This window comes from Prosopis cineraria, unplaced genomic scaffold (genome assembly GCF_029017545.1).
Source record: "Prosopis cineraria cultivar Desert tree isolate PC_DT_omini unplaced genomic scaffold, ASM2901754v1 PC10, whole genome shotgun sequence".
Classification (NCBI taxonomy): domain Eukaryota; kingdom Viridiplantae; phylum Streptophyta; class Magnoliopsida; order Fabales; family Fabaceae; genus Prosopis; species Prosopis cineraria.
In genome coordinates, this window is record NW_026555341.1 from 37,672,755 (window position 1) to 37,683,805 (window position 11,051).

At 32.9% G+C, this 11,051-nt stretch overlaps 1 protein-coding gene across 1 annotated transcript; it reads right to left on the reverse strand.

Annotated features, from left to right (window-relative positions):
• Positions 1 to 7,186: 7,186 nt before the first annotated feature.
• Positions 7,187 to 8,696, reverse strand: LOC129284318 (MLP-like protein 28). The gene is made up of 3 exons (XM_054919739.1): positions 8,414 to 8,696; positions 7,831 to 8,292; positions 7,187 to 7,718 (listed from the first exon to the last, which is right to left on the reverse strand). The coding sequence occupies exons 1-3, from the start codon at positions 8,598 to 8,600 to the stop codon at positions 7,453 to 7,455; spliced, it is 915 nt and encodes a 304-aa protein (XP_054775714.1). The 5' UTR covers positions 8,601 to 8,696; the 3' UTR covers positions 7,187 to 7,452.
• Between the last annotated feature and the right edge of the window lie 2,355 nt (positions 8,697 to 11,051).

An 11,051-nucleotide genomic window follows, 5' to 3' on the forward strand; every position in this document is an offset into this window, starting at 1 on the left:
GTCTATTTGAATCATGTTCCATTTATTATGTGCAACAATGGCTAAAACTGAACGTACAGTTGTCATGTTTACAACATGGGAAAAGGTTTCAATGTAATCTATTCCTTCCTTTTGACTAGAACCTTCAGCCACTAACCTAGTCTTTAACTTATTTAGGGTCCTATCAGCATTATACTTGTTTTTAAAAATCCATTTACGGCCTATAGTTTCTTAACTGGGGGTAGGTCTACTATTTCCCATGTCTTATTATTTTCTAGAGCACTTATCTCATCTTGCATTACTTTAATCCATCTTTGATCTTTAACTACTTCTTCAAAGGTATCTAGTTCACTTATATCATCTGTTATAGGTATGAATTCCTTATATGACTCAAAAATATTTGCATAACTAATACTATATTGCATAGGGTAAAAGACTTTTCTATTTCCTTTCTTGTCTATTTTATTTAAAAAATTTGCATTAGAACAATCATAATCCCTAAGCCAACTGGAAGCTTTTCTTCATCTAATAGGTTTGCCATTATCAAAATTTCCATTTCTTTCACCACCTAAATCGGTACTTTATGAGGTGTGATATTATTTTCATCAAATTCAAGCACGATTTCATTTTTAGGATGCAAAATAGAGTCAGAAGAAATAGCAGGATCAGGAATATCATCAAAAATAAAAGATTCTTGAAAACATACTTGATCCTACTGATTATCAGTAGATAGCTATTTTGAAAATGGAAATTTATTTTTAAGAAAAACAATATCAAAATTGACAAATATATCATCATTCTTAATGTCATAAAGAATATATCCTTTTTTATTGTTTGGATAACCTAGAAAAATACATTCAACAAACCTAGCTTTAAATTTGTCTAGCCTCCCAGGATCTTGGCATATGCTAAACAACTAAAAACTTTCATATTTGATAAATCAAGCTGCCTCTTATATGATATTTCATATGATATTTTATAATCCAAGACCTTTGAAGGAATCCTATTAATGATATAAATAGCTATCCTAATGGCTTCCCCCAAAATTGAATTAGCATATTAGCTTGAAACATTAAACTTCAAGAAACCTCTAATATATGCCAATATTTTCTTTCTACAACCCCATTTTGCTCTGGAGTGCGAACACAAGTGGTTTCATGAATAATTTCATTTTCAATAAAATATGCATAAACATCATGATTCATAAATTTAGTTCCATTATCACTTTTGATTCATGTAATCTCAGTAGAAAATTGATTTGTTATGAGGTAGATAAATTGTTTTAAATAATAGAAAGTTTCATGTTTATTATGCAAGAGATAAATCCAAGTAGTTTAAGAGAAATCATCAACTATATATATATATATATATATACTGAGAAAAAATTAGTAACCTTGGTGAGTAGAATGTTTATAAGGACCCCAAATATCAATATGAAGTAAATTAAAGCAAGAAGTAGTTTTTTTTATTATATGGAAAAGACAAATGAGGTTGTTTTGCTTTAAAGCAAATATCACAACCAAAGGAAGTAATAGAGGACAATTTATCTTGTAAAGGAGTTGCATGTTTGAGGAATGAATATGATGGATGCCTTAATCCTAGATGCCAGATATTATCATTGGAAATAGCATTACTAGTGTGAATATTAGATGATGAAATAAAACTTTCATCTACCAAATATAGACCAAACTTTACTCTATCAATCATCTTGGTTCTGCCACTAAAGACATCCTTTAATAGACACACGTCAGGAAAAAAAGCAACCACACATTGTTGATCTTTTGTTAGCTGATAAATCGATATCAAGTCAAAGTAGATTCTAGGTATGTATAGAACATTTCTAAAATAATATGTTCAAATATCCTAACATGACCAATGCATGTGACAATGAGTTTGTTAGCATTAGAAATTTTTATTTTAAGTGGATGCCCACTTTATTCATGATAAGAGTCAAGAAAAGATAATTTACTCACAAGATGGTAGGAAGCTCCTGAATCTAATAACCAATGCGGTTGTGAAAATTAAGTTTGGAAATGTGAGAAGATGAATAGGAATTTGAACTTGAAGATTTTATCAAGTCAGTAGTAGCTACTCTGCCAACTAAAAGTTATTTAACTGAAAGAGATTGGATTTCTTCCTATAAATTCTTGATTATTTTCTCATAATCTTTTGGAGATAATTGCTAGCCATCAAATGAGGGGCCTTATTGTGGTTTTGACATGTTGTGGGAAGTAGAGCCTTCAACTTGATTTGCTCAACTAAGTTGATTAACTCGTCCTCTTCCTCCTTGAAAATTATGAGGGAATTCAATAATGTGAAAACAATTACCCCTTATGTAGCACTTTTTATGGCAATAAAAACACTCATCAAATGAGTTGCTTCTACCTTGACCCCCAAATCATTCGTGACCCCTACTAGTTGTAGAAGCAGAATAATTAGACGATTGATACGGAGAAGATGAAATGGAGTGTTATGCTTCCTCATGTGAAATCATAGAGTATGCTTGATTGATCGATCGTAGAGGGTTCATGAGCAGCATCTATCTTCTAGTAGATTGGTAGGAGTCATTAAGACCTATAAGAAATTTGAAAGAACTTTTGTTGCTGAATACTCTTTGCATATTCAACTGAAAATGGACATTTACATATGGGCAGGGGAATAATTGTAGAATATTCTTCACATAATTCTTTTATCTTTGTAAAGAAACTTGAAAGCATGGTTTGGAAAACTAGATTAGATTGACTGGTTAGATCAGTGAACCGACCATATGTTGGGTTTGGCTTACTATATATAGCTCGGATAGAAGTCAATCTAGATTAACCCATGTGATTCAGAAAAAATTTGGAGTAACTTGTTCAACCCCACAAGTTGGGCGAGTTGAATGGGTTACTTTTTTCACCTCTCCAAAAGCCCTAAAATGATGCTGAAAAAAGATTCCAAAAAATAAAGAAGAAGAAGAAGATGGAAATTGAGGAGATATATATATATATATATATGTTGTTTTGTTTGGCCATTCCAAATGTGCTTGAATCACAAAGGCAACTCAGATGCAGCAAAACACATAAGAAGATTAAGCAGATCTGAAATGAATATAAACGGTGAACAATTACAAGATGACAAACCAAGAATAGAAAAACATCAAGAAGCATATCTGAAACACATAGATATGAAATGCCAAAGCGCTAGACCTGGCAATAAAAGAGTCAAATTTGAAAACTATAATGAAAAGAGATGGGTGTATCATCCAAAGAGAGGGAGGGAAGAATTTTTTTTTAGTTTTTATTTAAAATAAAAGATACCACAGTACATATTATGTCATTTCTAGGCTGACATTTTCACTTTTACACGTTTTTGCTTCACAACTTTCTAAACCATTTTATTTTTTGGTTGAAACTTTCTAAACCATTTTGAAATTGTATTCCTTTACATATTACTCCACTTTATTGAAAAAAGTCCTCATGGTTATCTTATTTTCAAATTGAATTTTATTTTATTTTTCTAATCTAAAATTTTCAGCACTTGAATTATTGTTGTATATTATGAGATGTTAAGTCTTGGATATGAATGAATGTATTGAGAATTAATAAGTTCCATTTATATTATATTATTTTATTATGACCGATTTGATTTCGATTTAACCCTCGGTTCAACTCTGGTTGAACCACTGACCCCTAACCCAATATCTTGACTAGTTTAATGACTGATCTAGTTTTTAATACCTTACTTGAAAGTCATACCTCTTTGAGTAAGTGTATTGATGAATTGATAAAGGTTGTAGACTTTAGTTCTATTGATCACGTCAAATCGCTCGCGAAGATCATTCTAAAGATCTTGAGTGTTTTCAAAGAAGGTTATATTGGTTGCAATCTCTTTAGAGACTGAATTAATTAGCCAAGACGAGATGACTATGTTGCATCAATCCTACTGACTTCAAAATAGCTCTTTTTATGATTCTCTCTTACAATATCCATCTATCAAGCCAATCTTGTTCCTTTCTTTAAGAGACATTCTAATAGTGCGACACCAAACAGCATAGTTAGTGCTGCCAATGAGTGATTGAGCCACCAAAGTTAAGGCTTGGTTGTCCAAAGGGTGAAAATAAAGAGGGTGGCTTATGTCAATTGCAGAAGTGAAGGATTGTGTAGATTCAGCTTATGTCATGATGAATCTTGAAAGAGTTATGGTTGATGATGCAATGATAGATTTTGGGAAGATATAAGCCTGGCGATGAAGAAGACGATGAATCAAGATTAGGAAGCTATTAGGTTTAGGTTTATGAAAAGGAAATGAATCAAGTCAGTTCACTGACCCAGCTCTAGTACCATGTTGAAAAACAAGCTTGAACTGAATAATTCATTTCAGAAAAATGCCACATACGAGCTGGATCACATCACCATCTGCAATGTTTTATAGAGTAATTTTACTACTCATTCACAAACACAAAGCCAGGCCTTAAATAGCCAACATGAACAAAAAACCAAGAAACAAGAAATATAAACAAGATTCACACTGACACACAAGCCTAAAACAAAACACTAGCCCTAAATAGTGACCCAATAAAAATTAACTCTCAATAGTTTGCTTTATCCACTACCACCATGATATTAATTATGATATTATGAGGGGCAAAATTGGAAAAATTATTGTAATTTTATGTAATTTTAACTAAATAATAAAATTTTATTGATACGTAAAATTTAGTTAAAAACACCATGGGCGCGCGCACATAGGGGCAAAGGGGGTAAATGATAGACTCAAATATAGAAAACAACTAGTTAAAGGATCAGATAATATGCTCCCTCTAGACCAAAATACAAGGTATTTGTAACTAATGCATGATTTTTAAAAAAATGTTAGTTGAAACCTTAATTTCTTTAAAAAATTATATTTTTCAATTATACCCTCATCAAATACCCTATATAAGTGCTTTGATAATAATAATTAAAATTTTAATTTATCAATTTTTTGCAAAAAAAAAAGAACTATGGGTATAGTTGGAAAAATAATTATAGAAAAGTTACTCAGTACCCTATATTTTGGACTAAATAAGACTTTTATAAGATTTCTTATATTATAATTCAAAGGGAGTACATGGAATACACAAGGTTGTGTGAAGGAGTTTTGGGGCCTCAAGTAAAATTATTTAAAATGTCTGGTGTATTATTTCCTCTTATCTCTATTATAGAACACTTTTTAAAAAGATTTTTTAGTTTTTAATTAATGTAAGGCACATGGAGGGTCATTTATTACAATATTTCAATTTTACCTTTATTGTAAATTCAATTTTATGACTCATTATATATTATATATCTCCCTCCTCCTATTTATAATAGGGGTAAAGTTATTTTTTTTTATTTTAAGACATATCAAATAAGTTAGCTATCATTTAGTGGCTCTATTGAAGTTATTGAAAGTATCTTATAATAGAGACAGGAGAGAGTATTATTTACCTATCATCATATTACTTTTCTAAATGAAAAGATATAATTAATATTAATGTTTAACAGGAAAAATAATAACTAGTAGGATATAAATTAAATGAACATTTTTTGAGTGCCTTGATTTAGCGTCACACACGGCCCTATGAATATATCTCGATCACAGTGCTTTAATGAACTTGGTTGAGGACCAAACTGTTAAATAACAAGAATCAAAATGGAGAAAGCATATCTATTAATCATAATAAAGAGCAATAAACTCAATCAACAACATCACAATAAACCCATCATTTCTTGAAGGCTGATGAACAAAACCCTAACATATGGGATGAGATGGAACTCAACCTCCTAGCTAACTAGGAAATTAATAACAAACAAATTACCTTGAGATTATTTCAACCTACCAACACAAACCGCATGTAGGATACAATGAATGAACACCACATCTTAAAACAAGTTAAACCATTATTGCTGCATGTTCTCTTGGCTGGATTTTGATCTACTCTCTTTGGTCTTTAATATATATAGATGCTTTTAGGCTTTAACTACTACTTCATACAAATTGAGAAACGTAGTTAAAAGTAATTTATATTATTAAAATTGTTAAAAATTGTCATTAGTTTTTAAGATTACATTTAATTTTTTATATCATCTCTCTTTACAAGCACAATTAATAAAAGAATTTAAAAATTAATATTATTTACTTTTTTCTATGTGTCTATAGGATCATAGAATACTTTTAGAATATGTTTTAAATTAAGGAACAAATTAAAGGCATTGTTATTTATTTTATTATTTTCTACGTCCGTCAATTGGTTGAATGTCTATGGGATGATGATTTTGGTGACTGTTACGTTTGTTGATAAGATTTTTCCCCTTAAATGAATCATGCAATTCTTTCAAGGATAAATGCAAGTGGTTGGAAAGTCATTGAAGAATATGTTTCTTAACTAAACATATTTAAACCGACCGATTTCATTGACAAACCTATCTTATATGTTGGTTGGATATGAGAGTATATGTTTATCTATACACTACATATATACTCTCTACTGATGAATGAAACACAAACAGACGTGTTGGCGGCAGAAGTAGCTTCCAACACATAAAACATAAAAGAGAATTATCCTAACAAAATTTGGTCTGACGAATAAAGATTTGACTCATAACCTATAAAATCGCGTTTGAAATTTCCCACTGTTAGCCGATTGAAAGATCTTAGTAGTGAACGATCTGTAAGCACCTTTACAAATATTCTTTGAATCTAAAAGTCATGCGTCTTGGTCATGTTAGGCTCCTGGTACTAGTATCTAAGTTAGCTAAATTTTTCCTCAAGGCAAAAATAAAAATTGTAATGAAATATGAGTATATAATATAAAGGAGGAGGAGGAGAGCTATTGGTATAAACCCATTGCTTAGCTTCCAGAACACAAGTTGGCTGTCATTGAAAACATAATCAGAAATACTTAATGCAGTTTTCTCAATTATATTGTTACTAAATATTATTTAGATGAATATTATTTTCTTTCCTTTTCAATATATGCCAAATATAATCTTTTTTATAGTTATTTATTTCCATTCCATTTCCATCAAAATTAATTAAATTGTCTCTTTTTAATGAGGAATATGTAACAGTTTTCAAATACAGCCAATTGAAGTATAATGTTTGTGGCTAAAATATATCATGATTAATATCTTCGTCAATGAAATCATTATAAATAAATGTGCGAATTTGATAAAGTAGAGTTAAAAACTCCATAATCCTTAAGTGAACTTTCATAACACCCAACATAAAACTTACTCATTCAACCATGATCCCAAATCTTACTATATCTTACATAAGAACAGCTGCATGCAACTGATCTCGCAATGCATAAGCACCACGAGTATTAATTACAACAACTGAATGAAGCTGTTTTTATTCATATATATGGAGCTCATATATATAACACAGAACAACAGATCAAGTCACGATGGACTCTGGGATTTGAAGAATATTCAAATCCCATGACACTGATAGGCTTCAAAGATGGTACTACTGGGCAAGATGAGAGCCTATGTGTTTGGCAACTTGAGCCATCATCTGTGTGAGAGAGTGAGGGTCAGGAACGTGACCTTTCAGCTTTTCATATTCAAGCGTAACGCGCACCACACTCCCTTTATCCTTCGGAATTGCCTGCACCGATTTTTGCATTCTCTTGCAATCCTTCAGAATATCTCCCTCCATCACTCTCATAATCACCAAATTCTTCTCCGCATCTACCACCTCAATCACATCCTTAGCCACACAGTTTTTCCCTTCTGCAGTACACCACAAATTTGTTCTTGTATATCAGTACCATGTTCAAACATGTTCTTCCATCAAAAAATGAAACCAGAAATTGCTGTGTGTGTAAACAAGTTAAGTACTTACCAAGGACATAATGCCAGGTAATGATAGAACCGACCTTGCCCAAGCTTCCTTCAAGAACAACATCTCGAATGTTGCCAGGAGAAATATTGGGGATGTGGTGGGGCCTGCTACTGAACAGTTCATGAAACTTGTCCGCAGAAGCATCAATGTGAACATCAACTTCCACCATCCCCAATAACTGTTCTTCATGTCCCTGTCCCTGCGTGAGGCTTGCATCAATCTCTCTGCTCATTTCTGTCAGAAACTGAGTCAGAGAGAGAGGATCTGGAACTTCCCCATGCAGCTTCTCATACTCGAGAGTCCAGCGGGCCACACTTCCCTTTGCCTTTGGATTCACTTGAATCGTCGCTTTGAAGCTCTTGTAATGCTGTAGTACATCTCCCTCTATCACCCTGAAAGTGACGAGGTTCTTTGCTGGATCCACCGCTTCAATCACATCCTTCGCCACACACTGCTTCCCATCTGTGCGCAGTCACAGAATTACTCAGTCATTTCATGAATCAGCTTCACACACACACACATATATATACTCGCAAAACTACACAGTCATTTCATATTCAAATGTAGTAACGGTTTGACTTACCATGAACGTAGTTCCAGACGATGATGGAGCCAACTTTGCCAAAATCACCTTGATGCTTACTCACGCCCTTGATTTTACTGGGAGTGAAATTGGCGATGTGATGAGGATTGCTGCTGAAGATTTCATGGAACTTGTCAGCAGAAGCATTAAGGTGAACATCTGCTTCAACCTTCCCGACGTGAGACATATTTTGTCTTTCTGATGTATCCAAGCTACAACGAAAAAAGCCAGATATACCATGCAAAGTTAAGTTGCAAACCCTATTTCATGCCTAGCGAAGGCTTAAGCCATAGCCCTTTATATAGGAAATTTGAGGTGGTTTGAAGGGTCCGTATGTAATAAAAAATAGTAAATATGTAGTGCCCCGGGCCCGATTCACAATTACCCCCACTTTCTCACACGAGTCCGTCCCTGAGCTTCATTCACTACTAAACACCACGAAAAATGGGCACTATCACGAGAGTTTTGGTTTAACAGGTAAAAGTGTTATATTAGCTTAATTAGAGATCATGAGTTTGAGTTCTAAACATAGATCAACGTTGGTGATAGAGCTTCTACCTGAATGGATCCATTCCAGTTAGTCTAGACCGAGCTAAAATCCCCTTAAGTCACTGTGAAGAAAGCCATAGATACTACCTATAAAAATAGGGTGAAAGGACTAAAATATCTTGAAATTTCTTTTTTTTTGAAGTGCTTAGTATTTTAAATCTTTTTTAAGAGCAATTTTTCCCTGTTATTAGTGTTGACTGTTAGCTAATCATGCATTAGACTTTATCTACCATCTGGTGGTCACGTGCGATTCTTTAAGGAGGGGGGGGCAACTTACACGTGGCCATGAAATTCCATTGTGGCGAAAAAACAGAACTAGAGCCCTTGAACATGGATGAAATTTTACATTTCGCCCACGAAATTTCTCATTTTCAACTCCATCCACCACCTTGGTTTTCTCACTTCTTGGGCATCAAAAGCCACTCTCTGATTTCTCTCGCGAACGAGTTCTGTCTCCGTACATCAAGAAAAATTATTTGCCTACGAATTTAAAACAGAAAAAGGATAAACTTTTCATCGTTCGCGAACTCCATTCTCTTGTCTCCTCTCATACTTACGAATCGAACTTGCTCATCCCAACACGCTCGCTTCACTTAAGCGTTCGCAAATCCATGAGCTGCCTTTTCTTTAATCCCGCCATATAACTCCTCGCCTCCGTCTTTATCATCTCCTGCATCACAGCAATCAACTCTGCATTGAAACTCAATGGCGAGCCTGCATTAGGGTTCGCCGTCGATGAGCCCGTTTCACCGCTCCTCCAATCGCATAGGCCTAAATGAACATGTTGACTCCGAAGCACGATTCGAGACTTCTGAATTGTCCACCCCAGGAGGTGATGTAGCACGGATACTTCAAAAAAGTAAACGTACCCGTATCCGATACGATACTTGTAGAATACTTCTGCAAACGTATTTCATATTCTAACATTTGTTATATGATTTTTTTTCAATAATTTTTTACTATATCACTTAAAAACTTAAAAAAACACTTAATATTTTAATTAATTACTATAAATATTCTTATATTACTTTAAAAATTCTTATTTAAAACTCAAAATACCTATACTTACATCATAAAATATTGAAATATACATTATAAATATTCTCGTACCCGTATCATAAAATTTTAAAAATTTGCCATATCCCCGTATCATGCCGCATTGTATCGGATACTCGTACCTGTATCTATGCAACCTAGGAGGTGACAGGGATAATGAAGTAGCAAGTTCCTTCGATGACGACATCGTTTCTACGGGAGGTAGAACTCTGCCGGTTCTCGCCACACGTCCGTAAACACAGGAAGAAGAAGCTAACTGCACACTGGAATCGTTAACGTCGGATCCGGACCGACTACTTGGCCTCTGCTAGTTTTTTTTTTTTTTTTAATGGCCATGTGTAGTTCTGTTTTTTCCCCACCTTGAATGTCATGTGCTTGCAGATAAAGTCAACTTAACGGTTAATATTGATAGCAGGATAAAATTATTTTCTTTTTAAAAAGTTCAAGACAAAATTGTTTCCGACAAAAATTAAAATATCATACATTTTTTGGCGAAAAAAAAATTCAAGACATTTTTACTTTTTAACCTTCTAAAAATATACTCTGACTAGTCTTAATTGCATGGGCTAGTTGAGAAGTTTGTTTTAGTGATAGATACAATATCTCAAGCTTCTTTATCCCTCTATTTTTTGTAAATCATCCCTCTTGATTCTACTTATTAAATAATTTACTTTGTTGAAATTCGTAGTTGAAACGTGTTCTTACATAATTCGTTTTAGCTGTGTTTTTTAATATTGCAAGTATGAGAATTAATTATAAATGTAATAATTTTAATTAAAAGCTTATTCCCTCTAGTCCTATTTATAGGGTAGAGAGAGAAAAAAATTTTGGTCCTAATTTATAAGTTACATCATTAAATTTTCATCATAAATTTTTTCTTTTATCCTCTATTAAATGTTAGAGAGAGAAAATATGTTATTGAAATATGTATGTTTAATAAAGACAAAGTTAGAAACTTATTAAATTTTAAGATAATGTTAATAAATTTTAAAATTTTTCTTGGTACTAGTGAAACATGTTGAAAATGACTTAT

Coding starts and splice junctions, on each gene's coding strand:
- LOC129284318 (XM_054919739.1), bottom strand. CDS start 8,600: ATGTCTCACGTCGGGAAGGTTGAAGCAGATGTTCACCTTAATGCTTCT. Junction 8,293..8,413: donor CGTCTGGAACTACGTTCATG/GTAAGTCAAACC, acceptor GACTGCGCACAG/ATGGGAAGCAGTGTGTGGCG. Junction 7,719..7,830: donor TACCTGGCATTATGTCCTTG/GTAAGTACTTAA, acceptor GGTGTACTGCAG/AAGGGAAAAACTGTGTGGCT.